Source organism: Mustelus asterias, chromosome 12 (genome assembly GCF_964213995.1).
Source record: "Mustelus asterias chromosome 12, sMusAst1.hap1.1, whole genome shotgun sequence".
NCBI lineage: Eukaryota > Metazoa > Chordata > Chondrichthyes > Carcharhiniformes > Triakidae > Mustelus > Mustelus asterias.
Genome location: NC_135812.1, coordinates 15,518,605 through 15,535,710, shown reverse-complemented (window position 1 = coordinate 15,535,710; position 17,106 = coordinate 15,518,605). Strand labels below are relative to the sequence as shown.

Below are 17,106 nucleotides of genomic sequence, written 5' to 3'. Positions count from 1 at the left end.
GGAACTACAAAAAGTCGTGAATGTAACCCAATCCATCACGCAAACCAGCCTCCCTTCCATTGACTCTGTCTACACTTCCCGCTGCCTCAGCAGAGCAGCCAGCATAATTAAGGAGCCCACGCACCCTGGACATTCTCTCTTCCACCTTCTTCCTTCAGGAAAAAGATACAAAAGTCTGAGGTCATGTACCAACCAACTCAAGAACAGCTTCTTCCCTGCTGCTGTCAGACTTTTGAATGGACTTACCTTGCATTAAGTTGATCTTTCTCTACATCCTAGCTATGACTAACACTGCATTCTGCACTCTCTCGTTTCCTTCTTTATGAATGGTATGTTTTGTCTGTATAGCACGCAAGAAACAATACTTTCCACTGTATGTTAATACATGTGACAATAATAAATCAAATCAAATGTAATAAACTGATATGTATTCTTTATTAGCAATGACGTGTGCCCCTGGGGGCTTCATGGTGTCTGCATTTTGGACTTGGCAAAGGCCAGGCTGGCTATGAGGGCACGTGTCTGTGTTAAAGAGGAGGCATTTTATTCTCTGGTAGGCAAGTGTTTGACATTGTCATGCTGAGGTGGTCCACATCATATTATGATGAGGATAAATATAGCCCAGGATCCCTGAGTGCCGGATATCAAATGTGATCTGGAGAATGCACCACAGACAACTGAGCCATGTCTAAATGGATTCACAGCAGTGGAATGTCATCAGCTGCCTTGTCCCAAGTGTGAATTATCTGATTCACCATCGAAGTTACACTGAGAGCATTGCTCGGTTGTTGAGATGGATCTCCTTGAGGAGTTTTGTCACAATGAAGACATATAGCCATGAGACCAGGTACGATCGACCAACAGCTCCTGGCTCTTGTAGGATGCCATTGCGACTGGGATGTTGGAGAGATGCTTGAAGAGGCAGTAACTTCTGACATCTGATGCTGAGTCGCTCTCCTCCAGTTAGCACCTCATCTCAGCAAGGACACATGCTGCTGATAGTTCATCATTCTTCAAAGGATCAGGTCAATGTGGGCCTGACTATTTACATTCATATTGAAGTGTTTGGGTGGATTGAGAGGAATAGCAATGCTGGTGCTCATGTTGGCTCTTGAAGGAGGGCACTTGTCCCAGAGGGTACTCACTACAGCTTGTCATGCTCTTGGTGGCTATCAGGGCCTCACATGCACAATGTCTTGTCTGGCCCACGCTATGGCCTCTTCACAGCAGCCTCCGCTTTCTCAAGCTCAGCCCTTCGAGGTCCCCCCGATCAGAGGAATCATGCAGCTGCTCTATCTTGTCGTCTGGCAAGTCCTTCACCTCTTTGCAGCACCAGGTTGTGCAGTGCGCAGCAAGCCATGATGATCCATGAGACCCTTTGGTGACTGTACTGTAGTGCTTCACCAGATCTACCCAGGCATCAGAATCACGTCTTTAGGATCCCTATGGTGTGCTCCCCAGTGCTTGGTTTGCTGCATGAGCCTCTACCTTCTCTCTTGTTACTGAGGAGCCAGCCCTGGCGCCTGTGTGGTCTCTCGAAAATGTCTAGGATTGCAGCCTACTCAAGATTTATGAATAGTGGATGCATCCAGGGTGTCTGGTACAGATATACATGATGTTTCTTATGGCCACAGACCAGCTATACATTGAGCAACTGGTAGCCTTTCTGGATGATGTGTTGCAGTGCTTGTTGCCAGGGAGCTTTTATAACCACATGAGTAGTCAGTGACATCCTGCATCTATGGGAATCCAGCAATCTCAGCAAAGCCCAGTGCTCTGGTATCCTGGCTTCCTTGAACTCTGTCAAAGTCAATGAAATTGTGGGCCTTGGCAGAAAGACGTCTGTGACCTCATGAATGCATTTGTGCATGGAAACTTGAGAGATTCCAACGGAATCATCAGGGGAGTCCTGGATGGAGCCACAGGTGCCAAAATTCAGAGCAGCCGTTTCTTTCACAGCCACTGGCAATGGATGCTCTCCCTGTCTTTGTTCTGCAAATTCCTGGAGAATGTAGAAAATGTGAGTCACCTGGTCTCTGGATATGTGGAACAATTGGCGAGTCATGTTCTCGCTCATCCAAAGATAAGATATGCGAGTTTGGTACACCCTAACTCTTGCAGCCACCTATGCACACAACATCTCTGTGAACCTTGCCCTTTGCATCCAGAGGAGATCCTGCTGGCCTTTGGTCTTGAGCCCTTGGGATGGGCCTTGCACCCCTCTTTGACAAGCGAGACATCTCTGTCACAATCCTTTCCATCTTCTCCATGTAAGTGATAATGTAGGCAGCGATAAATCCAGCCTCCATCTTCCTGGTCTCCTCTCTGCAGTATTAGTGAGAAACAAGTGCCAGCATTAGTCTCCAAAGACCCCCTTTCTGTCAATGACTCATCAGTGAATGTGGGTTCAAGGTGGTGGAGAGTACTTGCCCCTCAAGTGATGGTCAGAGCAGGCTATGTTTCAAACATGACTAACTGCTATAACATTACTTTGGGCAGGCACTTGTGATGTGCTCTTTTCAGCCCAGACACTGTGAATCTCATTCACTGCACACTTCTACTCCATTCTTGGGAATAAGCGTCAGGGTAATATTTATTCAGAAAATCAGATGATTTAATGAGGGCCTGAGGCTTCTCTTCAAATAACTGACCAGCACTTAATTCAAAACATACTTCTAGATCTTGAATCCCCTCAGTTCAGGCCTAGCCCTGAAGCCCTTTCTGCAGTCTGAGGCCACTTACCTGCCTTCCTGCTGGGGGAAGCATTTATAATTTAAACAGGTATTTCTTTTTTAATTAAAGCTTGACAGTGATCAAAATTCTTAACAGGTTTAACTTGATAAGTGGCCCTGACAGTAAAATCAAGTGTTTTGCTATAGAGGGCAAGGTAAAGTACTTTTCTGGATCCTCAGGTTTAAAATGAGTATAGTTTTGAATGTTATTTAATGTGTATGTAATTTTGGATGTATTGAATGCAGCGTGGTATAAGATGCTTTCTTCCCAACTTAATTTTATGTGATTTAAAAACTCGCTTGTAATATGTTTCAAATTTATCCCATTTCTATCACCACAATGTGATTTAACAAATATAGATTGTAATTTACAATCCCATATCGATCAATTTAACAATCTCAGCCAAATTGCAATTGAAAACCTCTTTTTTTAATTACAGGAGAGTTACCTTTTGAGGAATCAACTTTCTTTGACCAACTAGTAGAATCCTACCAGGTGCTGATGTTCACCTTGTTTGCAGTCCTGGCTACAACTGCTGTCATATTTATTGGTAAATACCTAATGTGTAGTAGCTTTTGTAACTTTCTCTCACTGTGTCCCACACAAAGATTAGATGTTTCTTCTCAGCCCTCCAGGAGTGTTGCTGTGTAACTGAACATTAGAATATAGGAATAACGGGTTTCCACACTGACCTGGATAGTGCAAGTTTTCCTGCATTTGGTCTTTGTACCTTGTTTTAACAAAGTTAAAAGGGGTCACTTCCAATTATTGCAAACAACATAATGTAGCATAGTACTCTTTAATCTTAACATATTGCAGTTTTACTGATAGCAGCAAAAAAAAGGCAACAGCCGTTTTGTGATCACTCTTGACATTCACATCAATGTCCTGCACAAAATTCTTCCATGGTTTGCAAAAGCACTTTCAGAAGAACCTCAATTGATAAATATCCCCAGATGACAGATCTGCGCTGCTACATTATGAAATTACAAAATCTTCTTTATTTTATTCATGGATTCATTTGAAAGATTCCGAATAATGGCTGCAACTATCAGATGTAGTGTTGGGTGGATGGATAGCAAAGATCTCTCGGTTTTACTCAAATTCCTCATCTCAGACGAGCTTCCCTCAAGATGCCAGTAACAATTTTTTCCCTTCCCGTATCACCCATCCTTATGACCTCTTTGATTGAGATTATTCATGTGAGGTTGGTGTTATGTTGTGGCCTTCTGCCACTGAGAACTGGATAAGCCTTAACCAAAATAGCATCGTATTAGATCTTTCTTGCTGGCAAAAGTGTTTATCGTATCAAATCTGACCTGAATTTATACTGAGATGTCAGGAATAAAAAGTCGGCATACCACCAAATCCAACTATTGTGACTTCTGCGCTGAACAGTAAGATATAACCAAGAGTGGTTACCGTTTGGATAGACTCATACTCTAGTTTTCTGACCTTGTATTTTGGGAAAGGACATGAGTGTAATCTTGTATTAATTATATATTAATGCACATTGTTAACTCGCTTGAGGTGTGAAAATTAGCTCCACTCCAATTGTGCTCTTCACTGCCATTTTCCTATTCTAGGAATGATATACTGCAGTGAGTGTCAATTGTCAGGATTGTTTCATCAGCTCAGAAATTCCAGTCACATAAAACAATGGCAAGAACTCTTGCTGATAGTAGGTAATCTTTCATTCTTGGGGTGGCACTGCGAGTCAAGAGGAAGAAGTACTGTAGCAATGATAGGGATAAAATCTGCTGTTATAAACTGAGGTATGCCGGGGGTGACCAGTCCCAGCGTATGAACTGAGGAAGGTGAGGAGTGAAAGTTCACTGTGCGAACTGTGGGCCATTGAAAGATGCCAACATGAACTGAAGAAAAGTGAAAGGTGAACTGAAGGGGAAGCTTGCCAAAATGAGTTGACACTGGAGGAGAATCCTGGTTCAAACTGAACAAGGAGAGTGCCAAATTGAATTGGCAAGATTAGGGAGAACTACCTCCTCTAATTTGGAGATAAAAGGAGGGGTACACATCTTGGCTGACTCTTACATTGTGTGAAATGTATAAAGAGCACATTACCAAGTGCTAGGGAGTAACTTAAATATATGTCCTGTCATTGGATGACGTGCAAATATGGGAAGGCTTAAAATGAAAAAGGAAGCTGTAAGTACTAGGATTGTCTGAGCAGCCAACTAGTAAGCTTCTACCACTGCCTTTTCCATCCAAAATTCATATCTGTGGGATTTTATAATTATTTTTGAACCACTTAAGTTCCATGAGTATAACTGATTGCATTGGGAAATGCAATCAGTTATGCACTATAATAATGAGTTTCAATGTTCTTTGTTCCAAAAGTAAAGAATTTAAAATAAATTTTTCAATGCTGGAATATAAAGCATTAACATGGGGATAATAAGTACAAACTAATAGACTGTAGTAGTGATGGCTACAACTTATTTTTGTCTTGTAGCTTATAATGCCTTCTTGACGAGGATACAGACTATCCCAGTGATTTATGTTTCTGCATCATCACAGACAGGTAAGTACAGAAAGGTTCAGCAATAACTACAGCGACATTGTTTATTGCTGAGGCTTTGGTCACACTGATCAAATATAGTTATTCTTACTCCAGAGTTTGTCAAACAAGAGAGTAGATTTTAATTTGTTGTGCTTGTATTATGTGTAGTGTACAACTGCATTTTTATTTTTGATTTGGGTGAGGTGCACTGTAGAGCATTAAGAAGTCCATCTGTAAATCATATGCAGGTGCAATTAGCATTTACCTACTCCACAGCTGCCACTGTGTTATACCCACCTTATTTTATAGGACTGCATCCAACAATGGCCCGCTTGTACTGACCAGAAATGCAGTTTTCCCATTAGTGTTTGTGTAGAATTTTCTCAGACATCAGAACGTCCTACCACAGTTTTGCATTAAGTGATTTCACTGTAATGCATGTTATCGATACAGACACTTTGTGTTTTGTACTTGTTTAAAAAAAATAGGTTGAAGCGTTGAAAACAACTGTGTGTTTTAAAGAGGAGGCAATATTTTACTGTGCAATACAAATAATTAAACCAGATTGTTCTGCCATATGTACCTCAGCACCATTTTGATTGAGGTTTATTACTGAAGTGTCATCAATAGCTGCAATCTATAGACTGAGCATATGCCTACAAGAAATGGCTAGGACAAGAAAAGTTCATTTGTTCACTTTGAGTATTCATTTCTGTCTTGCTGTGTTGATACTTTAGAATCATATTGTTCACTGAGCACACTAACAGTAGGTCTGACCTTGCATTCAATATTCTGGCCTGAATTTTACATTTGTCAGTGCAGGCGGGAGTAGACGGGAAACCCCCTTACGCCCGATATCAAACTAGATGGCCAGTTAACGGCCATCCAGAATGAAATACACTCTGAAAGGCTGACTGCTGCCAGTGAGGGTGAGAGGTGGATGGGCACCAAGAAAAGAGAATATGCGAACTAATGGTCCCAATGTGCTCTCTCGGAGCCGACTGCTGCAGAGCTGTCTGAAGAAGCTGTGGACCTGCACAAAATAAGTATCAGCGGAAATTGTGTCATAAGTGTCTCAGCAGCACAATCATACACAGACCTCAGCCCCCAGACACAGTTGTTAATTTTATTTGAGCACTGAACTTCTTCCCACCCTGGTCGAGCTTGCAGCCAATTGACCAGCCAGCCAACCGCAAAAGTATTTGGGCAAAGTGAAATCCCAGACAATTGCTGTTTGATCAATCTAAATTGACTTCTTGATTGTCAGCCAGTTGAACCAGTCGACTGAAATAGTAGGCAGGGACATGATGGCATCGCAACGCATGCCCAATGTCGTCTTGTGCAATTTTGTGCACTTCTGAGTTAGGTGGGCGCCCGGAACTTCATACATAAAAATTTGGCCTCCATCTTTGATTATCTTCCCACCACCTCGGGACATATCTTTTTTTTCTTTACTTGTCCCATTCAAATTCCCTTTGGTCCTGCACCACCAACTCTTTTGTCACTTAGAGCAGGATTTCCCCCACAGGCTTCAGGACATCTCTGTGAGTCCCAAACAAGGATCAGAGTCTACACTGTATGAGGAATAATCACTCATCAGTGATTTTCCATGAATTGGGTAATTTGTGATCAGAGGGCGGGATCATTGTCAAATTAAGGATGATGGGTGGGCCTTGAGAGGGTCAACAGGAAGTCATGCAGCACTGAAGAAGAAAGGTTGGCCTTCCAAGGTAAGAAGAGAGGGTGCGTTAAGCAGGTGCCTTTTCTCCAACTGTTTTTTAATGCCTTAGCAGCCAAGCTACCATTGAGGGTGAGAACCCAGGCAAAGCCTGACCTCCATAGTGCCACCAGAAGGCCAGGTCCAGGCAGCTGGGCTGTTCACAAACACCACCAGGGCCCTTGAGGCTGACTGGAAAATTCCACTCGGCCTCTGGCAGTAGAACCTATTGGACTTATAAATGCCTCAATTGGCTAGCTGCCGGTTGCCCGTCCCCCAGCCCCTCCATCCCACCTCAGAAAAGAGGCCAGGGGCAAGATGGAACCAAGCAACCAGCATACTGGTGGTGTAAAATTTGGCACCAGCCCACCTCCGTGCCTTCTCCCATCAGAACCCAAACATTCAGCCCTTAATTTCTTCTTTCTTCCATCCTATCATAGATTTTTTTTTACCCTCCTCTTTTTCACTTGCTTAAAGTGGGTTACATTTCTAACTTTTCCCAGTTCTGATCAAAAATCATTGGCTTGAAATGTTGGCTGTGATTTTGTCAATGAAGTGGAGGAAAGAGGGACAGAAAAATGGTGGTGAATGCCAATGAGAGGGAAGCCCATTCACACCATCAGCAGATGTTCCCAGAGGTGAACAGGATAATGGGAGGAACCACACTTGAAAATGGCAGGGAGGTCATTAACAAGAGTTTAGCTATGTTCTTCAGTTTTTTGAGGGCACCAAGAACAACAGAGCTTCAGAGCCTTGCAAGTTAAAATGAAGTAGAAGATCAGTCTTGGCTGCAGTCAGCAACCATTGAAAGAGATAATGTGGCTTGGTGGGGTGGATCATCTTGAATAGACAGCAGCAGTAATAATCTGGAGACCAGTCAGACTTGGCTCGCACAGTGGGTATTCTGGAAGTGTCCTCTCTGACTTGGTACTTGAATATATAGAGTAAGGAAGCAGAGTCCTTGAAAAGTGTGCAGCAGTTTGCTGTGGATCTTATTTGGTCAGGCTGTGTGACCTCCAGTGAGGAGGAGCATCAGAGAGAGAGAGAAATGCAGCCACTGGGAATGGAGCTACAACACCCAGAGACACGAAAATCATGAGAGGGCAAAGGAGCAGGCTGCCAGCCTCCCTTGCTCAGAAGATGCTATCCACTAGAGAGGATCTATTATCAGAGGCTCTGCTTCCTGCAAACATTGGAATAACAAGGAGATCACTGAGCAATGATAGAGCATCTGAGCCTAATGGGAAATGCTGGTAATGCATTTCCTGGATGACATTGAAGTTAACCATGGCCCTGAATTCTTATGTCTCAGGATCACTCCACAGATCATAGAATCATAGAACCCTACAATGCACAATGAGGCCATTCAGCCTATCGAGTCTGCACCGACTACAATCCCACCCAGGCCCTATTCCCGTAACCCCATGTATTTACCCTGCTAATCCCCTGACACTAGGGTCAATTTAGCATGGCCAATCAACCTAACCCGCACATCTTTGGACTGTGGGAGGAAACCGGAGCCTCAGAGGAAACCCGAGCAGACATGGGAAGAATGTACAAACTCCATATAGACAGTGACCCAAGGCCAGAACTGAACCCAGGTACCTGGCGCTGTGAGGCAGCAGTGCTAACCACTGTGCCACCAGACTGCCCAGATCTTCTGGAGATATCTGTGGAATCTTCCCCTAAGGCTCATCACTACATCAAGATCAGACTGAGGACTGTAGAATTTGCGGCCATCACTGTATTCCCCAGGTGCAGGATATCATTTACTGAATGAATGCATGTTGGCTATCAAAGCTGCAACAGCCCAGGTAGCAGCTTTCATCAACAGGAAGGGCTTCCAACCGCTCAATGTACAACTGGTTTACAACCACAGAAGATGGATCTGTGCCTGATTATATGTTTATATACTAAGGCAGTCCCTTAGAATGGACCTATTCAGGCCTATTGCGCACATTCAAGGATGAATCCAGCACCCAATACACTGAATACATGAAGTGACCATTCGTCACATTTTCTGTTTGTGAAAATTGATTGTCATATTTGGTTATAATGATTGAACTTAAATATCTAATTGGTTGTGAGAAATTTGGCATGTGTTGAAGACGAGACAAGATGCTACAACAATTCATGGGTGCAAATTGCTGCACATTCTGCCTCCTTACTCTAGACACACAAGTGCCAAGTCAGAGAGAACACTCAAAGGGCGGAATTTTCAGGCCGCGCTCACCCCAAAACTGGAAAATCCCGCCCGAGGTCAACGGACCTTTGTATGGTCTGCTTCCCGCCTGTTCCCATGGCAGGCGGGACGGGAAAATTCCCTTCAAAGAATGCCAGTGTATTAAACAAAATTCATGTTCTTTCTCTGCTTTCCACAATCTTTCATTAACATCTTTTTGATTTGGAATAATCCTCAGAGTCGCACTAAAATCAGTTGAGTCAGTGCTTTCTATCACTCCGCTAGTTATGTTGCTAATTTTATTTTATTCCTAAAATTAACGAACAATGGAAAATATCAGCTTGACCTTTTTTAAAAAACACGCAGATGGACTAGATGTTGAAATGTAAAATGGCTAAAGAATAGGTACAAAATTACTTTAACAAAGTAACATTGATATCTTCGTATAAATGACAGTGAATAAGTCCAGTAATAAACGAGCTGAAAATATGGATGATTTTGTTCAAATATTTTACAGAGATCAATTGTTAGCTGAGTGATTTCAATGTGACAAAGGGATCAGATAATGTGACCAACAATAAACATGTACCATTTCATTTTTATGTAGGGGTTACATTTAGTTTTGGACTGATTTGTTTTCTATCAGAAGTGGGATCAAATGAGAATTCAATCAAACAAGGCACTCCTATGTACTTTATACATCATCTTCACAAGGTGATTAACAGCTTGGGATATCCTTACAGCAGATCTGTTGAGAAGTATGTCAGCTAATTGCCATGCAATTCTATGTCCTGTATACGAAAATAACTTTGATTTTGATAGTGTCTTATCACATTGTTGGGATGTCCCAATGTTTCACTGCCAATAATTTACCTTGAAGCATAGCCTCTTATATGGACAAATGCCACAGACATTTTTTGCGCAACAAGATCAACACAATATAGATGTATCGCTAGTTTCTGTAGCGGTGTTGGGTGAGAGAGAAACGTTGGTGAGGTTACTAGGGGAACTCTGCTATTCATGGGATCCAATCAGGTGGAACAGATCTTGGTTTAAATGTTTTTTTGTTGAAAAAAAAGCACCTTGGGACTGCAACACTCCCTCAGTGGCACATTGAAAAACAACTTCATGAATTTGAATCTAAGACAGAAGAGAGACTGTTTCTAACTCAGCTTAACTGAGTTAAAAAGTAAATATGTAACTAGTTGATCTCCATAGAGAACCAAAGCCAAATGTATTCTTCAGATGAAGTGGGTTTAGTGCTTGCTGCATTCAGTTTCCTCAGACCAAAAACAGGCAAACCTTTAAAGCAGCACTAAAGGTTGAATGCAGAGCTGGGAGGAACACATTGAAACTATGGACCACCTCTTGCCCTTCTCCCTCTCGCTTTCACTGCCCCTCCCTTTGATTCATCATAGTATTAACAGCATTCTTGCCAGTCAACTCTTATCTTCTTGAGGTGTACTGCCTTCTGAAGGGTGACTGGCTTCCTGAAGACCTGAGAGGAACACTTTAGTGTGGTCCTTATGCATATATCAGTTTTGATGTGGTAGTCTTTATCGCCACTGTGTTCAAGGAACCAATTTCTACTTCAGGGCAAGTACAGCATCCTGTGTTCATGTAAGGCAGTTTATATTGCAGAAATGGTCACAGGCATTTATAATAGAAAAGTTAACAGGAGTGGAAGTGTTGTAAGGTTTTTAATATTTTTAAATGGATATAGAAATAGATTAGGTAAAGGGGGAAGTTCGTTGACAGGAAGAATATAAAGATAAATGCAAATCATGAATGAGCTGGTCAAAATGAAATTCAAGTAGTACATCTTGGTAAATCAGTTATAAATTATATAGTCTTTTCTCTTTGTTCTGTAGGTTACAGTTCAACACCTCCATGTGGTAATCCCCGAAGGCGTTATCTACAGTCCTGGCTGTGGAGCGTACGCTAACAAACATTCATGGGAAGCCAGTGCAGTCAGTATTTAGCAGTTAGAATTGCTTGTGCAAATGTGGCTTCATTTTTGTCAGTTTTGTGTTTTAAGATTTGGCAAAATGGAGCAACAGATTCAATCTTGTCCTCATTAAATTGTTCGTTTTTTAGTAGCAGACATTTGAATTATGACACTTGACTGCATTTAAGACAGTTAATGTTAAATATTTTAACTTCAATGTATGTTGAAACATACCATCAGTTTTTCTTGTAATCTATGAGAATTATCCGAGCAATATGATTCATCGCCAGTTAAAACTTGAATTATAATCTGCCTTGTGAGGAAAAATGTGCTTTGTCAATACTTAGCGGCATAAATTAGCATGATTCTTGTGAATTTCAAGCCAGTAATTGGTGTGTGCTGTGGAGAATGTAATTTACATTTGAAAGAAATTAGCAAAACAAAAATTACATAGCACTGGCCCTTTTCTTTTAAATCATTAAATCAAACTTTTAAGTGGTCACACTACATGAGTGGCTAAGGAACAATCACCATATCCTGCAGAGAATCAAAGTAATATTCTCATACTGCATGTTGTGGCTCACTGTTACATTTTGTAAAAAAAACTAGTTAATAAAAAAAAACTAGTTAATTTTGTTATCTTTGTTGATTGTACTTTAGATTTTTTTTAGGTTGGTGAATTTAAGTTGCATGATGCACAGACTTCTGTCATGCTAAACTTCTTTCATCCATCAACATTATCAAATGTTGTCCTGTAGAAAAGAGTATTGAATTTTGATTGTTACAAAACTCTCACATTTGTGTATTTCTGTACATAGTTTAAGGTTGCACAAAGTGTAATAAAAGTTGGAAGGAAACTTGACATGTGTCTTCACATTAAAATTTGAGTATGGCACTTAAAATTTTTGATATCTGAATTCAGTGCATCTTCTATCATGCAAATACTGTAAATAGTTCATTCACATTTCAAATGCGAATTGTTCTAACCTACAATATGCGAGATTTGTCGGCCAAATAACACTTATTTCCATTTCCTTCACATATTACTAATTGGCACAGCTTACCAAAAGAGAAATTTGCAAGGTTGACACTCCTTTAAAATAATTTGACATCGGGAGATCATTCATGTGACACTCCCCTCATGTTCTTGTATATCTGTTTAAAAAGGCTACTTTTGAGTATTGCAATTTTTCCCCTCCTAACTCAGCTGCAGCAGTCAGAAATGAGATTTTTCACATTTGTTTTCATATGGAAATACTGGCCGCGATTCTTCCATTGCGGCCCGTAGCTTTTCTGGCAGGTCGCCGTGGGATACGCGCGTCTACAGCCTTGAACAGGAATTTGCGCATGCTCCGGGAACGCATACGCATCTCCCAGAGCCGGCGAACAGTCGCCGGTCAGACCACGCTGGAAACCGGCGGGAAGGCAGGTAAGTGATTTAAATCTTTTCTGCATGTATTTTAAATATGTACATGTGTTCATTATCGGGATCTTTCAGGTCCTGATCGAATCTCCCACCCGCCAGGAATACTTCATTCCGGCGGGGTTCAGACTAGCTTCCTATGTTCGGGGAATTAGCGGGAGACCCTGCCGGAATGAAGGGGGCACAATCAAGGTCCCCCAGGGGGTCGGGCGGCGGGAGGGTGGTGCCCCTAGGCATGGGCACCCTAGCAGTACCAGCCTGTGCCCCCTGACACTGCCCCAGGGGCAAAGTGCCCATGCCCTCAGGGCACCTTGGCACTGCCCATTGGGCAGGGGGTGGGGCCTACTGTGGGCAGGGCCTAGGGGCGATCGGTGTGGGTGGGGGGTCCCACTGCCACGCTGCATTGGGATTGGTCTGTGATGGAGGGAGGGCAGCAATTGGGGCAGGCTGGGTGGATGGGTGGTCTGCCGTTAGGGAGGGGGGTCGCCACTGCTGGGGGATAGGGCCTGGGCATCGGGGCGCTCCGGGACAGGGGTGTGTCAGGGCTGGCCCGGGAATTGCTGTGGGGGTTGCGATCGGGCCATGGAGGGGCAGCACTGCGGGGGTCCCAGGCTGACATTTGCTGGCCAGCGATCGAGCTGGCCAGCAAATGCGAGTTTGACAGTTTGAGGCCATTGCGCATGTGCAGAACTCCAGAACTGTCAAACTCCGGTGTGAATAGGCCCCGCCCCCTGGGTTTTTAATGATATTCACGACTCGAGTGAATAACATTCACAGAGTGCAGAGTGCGGAGATTCAGGTGAGGAGCTAAACTGTCAGAACAGTCGGGATGAAAGATGAGTCATAGCCACAGAAACCAGGAGAAAAGACTGCTAATGGCTGTCCACAGGGTGAATAAAGGGTGTGAATGGCCAAACGGCAGAGAAGCTATAATCTGTGACAGATGAAGATGTTGGGGAAGGGGGGTGGAAAATGGATGGGACAGAAGTAAAATTTAGTAAAGGGGGAGAAAAGATAAGGGAAGGGGGATAAAGTGGGGGCGGGGGGGGGAAAGAAAAATGAAGAAAGACAAAGAAATAAAAGGTAGAGAACAGTAAAAAAATTAAACAAAATGGAATGAAAACAAAGGGGTCGAGGTGGGGTAGAGCAAATCATCTGAAGTTGTCTAAATTTTACCTCTGTCCCATCCATTCCTCCCCCCCCCCCCCCCCCCAAACATCTTCATCTGTCACAGTTTACCCTCTCATTTTTATCTTCTCTGCTGTTTGGCCATTCACACCCTTTATTCTTTTCACCTGGTTTCTGTGGCTGTGACTCATCTTTCATTCCCTCACCCTGCAGTATAAAAATCTCCCACTTTCTATGCCTTTTAGCTTTGACAAAGGGTCATCTGGACCCAAAATGTCAGTTCTTTTCTCTCCTTACAGAGGCTGCCAGACCTGCTGCGATTTTCCAGCATTTTCTCTTTTGGTTAAATAAAGAAACAAGGCTTACATTCTCTGTCACAACCCTCTCCAGCTCATACTTCTGTACAGAAATATCTAGGTGTTTGTCATTTTCGGAAGTTTTGCAGAGGGAGTCTTCTACTTCATTCAACTTGGCGACTGTTTTGTATAATTTAAGTTAAATCAGAGTACCCAACATCTAAAATAGAGAAAAAAGCAGAAACAAACCCTTGAACAGTATAAAACTATGACACTGTCTAAAATTTAATGCTAATCTAAAATAGCATAACAAAAAGAATGCAGTACTACAGTCTTGAAATTAATTTCTGGCTTAGTGCTCTCCTGAGACCCTCACCGGAAAGATGTTTTCACAAATTCTGGCATGTTTTGCTTTCAATTTATGGATCATTTAGGTTGAAAATCTGGAAACCATACATACAGAGTGTACACCCAAATTTTTGACTGTGCACTCTTGGGCAAAGTTGCATTCTGGGAGAACAAAGTTGGAAAATTGTCTCAAGTTCAAAAGGTGAATGATTCACTAAACTTATGATAGCCAGCAGATGGCAGCCTAGTCTCAACAAAAGATAATAAATAACAAAAGAGTCCTCAAACTTATCGTTGACCTGTCATATATTTCCAACATTTCTATTTAATTTTGGATTCTATGTGTTTGATGTTTTTAATCGCCATTGTAATTAATACAGGTGTTGATATCCCATACACTTGTTGAGGGGCTCGGAGATCTCACTCTGGATGGTTCATTATTCACATGATCAGAATGAAAACTATCAAACCGTAGAAATGCAGCTTCTATCTTTGGCTTCCTCCAGTTCATCTCCATGTTTCCCCTTAGTGATGTTATCAGCAGGTTTTGTTGTTTGGCAGAGAGTTAAAATCAAAGAATAGGAGATGATTAACATTCAAGGTAATTCAGGCATTTGGAATAGGGACACTAGGTGACATTACCCGTGGCAAAATGGGAAGGGACATGTTTGTTTCTTCTCTGCTCCCTCATACCTTGATGTGGAGATGCCGGCGTTGGACTGGGGTAAACACAGCAAGAAGTCTCACAACACCAGGTTAAAGTCCAACAGGTTTATTTGGTAGCAAAAGCCACTAGCTTTTGGAGCGCTGCTCCTTCGTCAGGTAAGTGGGAGTTCTGTTCACAAACAGGGCATATAAAGACACAAACTCAATTTACAAAATAATGGTTGGAATGCGAGTCTTTACAGGTAATCAAGTCTTAAAGGTACAGACAATGTGAGTGGAGAGAGTATTAAGCACAGATTAAAGAGATGTGTATTGTCTCCAGGCAGGATAGTTAGTGAGATTTTGCAAGCCCAGGCAAGTCGTGGGGGTTACAGATAGTGTGACATGAACCCAAGATCCCAGTTGAGGCCGTCCTCATGCGTGCGGAACTTGGCTATCAGTTTCTGCTCGGCGACTCTGCGTTGTCGTGAAGGCCGCCTTGGAGAACGTTTACCCGAAGATCAGAGGCTGAATGCCCGTGACTGCTGAAGTGTTCCCCAACAGGAAGAGAACACTTGTCGAGCGGTGTTCATTCATCCGTTGTCGTAGCGTCTGCATGGTCTCTCCAATGTACCATGCCTCGGGACATCCTCTTCTGCAGCGTATCAGGTAGACAACGTTGGCCGGGTTGCAAGAGTATGTATCGTGTACCTGGTGGATGGTGTTCTCACGTGAGATGATGGGATCCGTGTCGATGATCCGGCACGTCTTGCAGAGGTTGCTGTGGCAGAGTTGTGTGGTGTCGTGGTCACTTCTTCTGAAGGCTAGGTAGTTTGCTGCGAACAGTGGTCTGTTTGAGGTTGTGCGGTTGTTTGAAGGCAAGAAGTGGGGGTGGCCTTGGCGAGATGTTCACCTTCATCAATGACATGTTGAAGGCTCCGGAGAAGATGTCGTAGCTTCTCCGCTCCGGTGAAGTACTGGACGACGAAGGGTACTCGACTCATCGATTGACAGTTCCGACGTGCCACAGCGAAAACCGCACCGACCTCTTCAGAAGACAGACACGGGACACGGCGGACAGAGTACCCTTTGTCGTCTAGTACTTCCCCGGAGCGGAGAAGCTACGACATCTTCTCCAGAGCCTTCATCATGTCATTGATGAAGACGAATATCTCGCCAAGGCCATCCCCACACCCCCACTTCTTGCCTTCAAACAACCGCACACCTCAAACAGACCATTGTCCGCAGCAAACTACCCAGCCTTCAGGAGAACAGTGACCACAACACCACACACCCTGCCACAGCAATCTCTGCAAGATGTGCCGGATCATCGACAGTGATGCCATCATCTCGCGTGAGAACACCATCCACCAGGTACATGGTACATACTTTTGCAACTCGGCCAATGTTGTCTACCTGATACGCTGCAGGAAAGGATGTCCCAAGGCATGGTACATTGGGGAAACCATGCTGACGCTACGACAACAGATGAATGAACGCCGCTCGACAATCACCAGGCAAGATTGTTCTCTTCCTGTTGGGGAACACTTCAGCGGTCACGGGCATTCAGCCTCTGATCTTCGGGTAAACGTTCTCCAAGGCGGTCTTCACGACTCACGACAACGCAGAGTCGCTTATGAAAGACGTACTGGTTAGGTGGATTGACCCGAACAGATGCCGGAGGGTGGCAACTAGGGGAATTTCACAGTAACTTCATTGCAGCGTTAATGTCAGCCTTACTTGTTAATAAATAAACTTCAACTTTATTGACTGCAAGTTTGATGACAGCAGCAAAGCAAGGGTGGCATGGACAAGTTGGGCCGAAGGGCCTGTTTCCATGCTGTAAACCTCTATGACTCTAAGGGTGTTTGCTATTGACCGTGACACAAGTCTGAAAGATCTTGTGTAATCTCTGGTGGAAATTTCAGCTCTACCATCATGCAGGAACTGATTGCAGCATTCTTTACTGGGAACTTGAAACATGGAGCAAAACTGAAGGCATCAGGCTGTCCAAATAGCGAATCACACAAAAAAACTTTAACAGATACCCCTGCCTCCTGCAATCAGAAAAAAAACTAAAAATAAATTACATAGAGCAAATTAAAGATTGCGACATACACATGGGTGAAAGGAGCGCAAATTACCAGTAAATATAGAATCATACA

At 43.2% G+C, this 17,106-nt stretch overlaps 1 protein-coding gene across 1 annotated transcript in view; it reads left to right on the top strand.

Moving 5' to 3' along the window:
• Window positions 1–11,098, top strand: part of LOC144501872 (nuclear pore membrane glycoprotein 210-like) — a 154,846-nt gene extending 143,748 nt beyond the window's left edge. Inside the window, exons 40-42 of the mRNA XM_078225916.1 lie at window positions 3,173–3,283; window positions 5,207–5,275; window positions 11,025–11,098. Of these exons, the coding sequence (XP_078082042.1) occupies window positions 3,173–3,283; window positions 5,207–5,275; window positions 11,025–11,098 (254 nt within the window). The remainder of the gene's footprint in view (window positions 1–3,172; window positions 3,284–5,206; window positions 5,276–11,024) is intronic.
• Window positions 11,099–17,106: the final 6,008 nt, after the last annotated feature.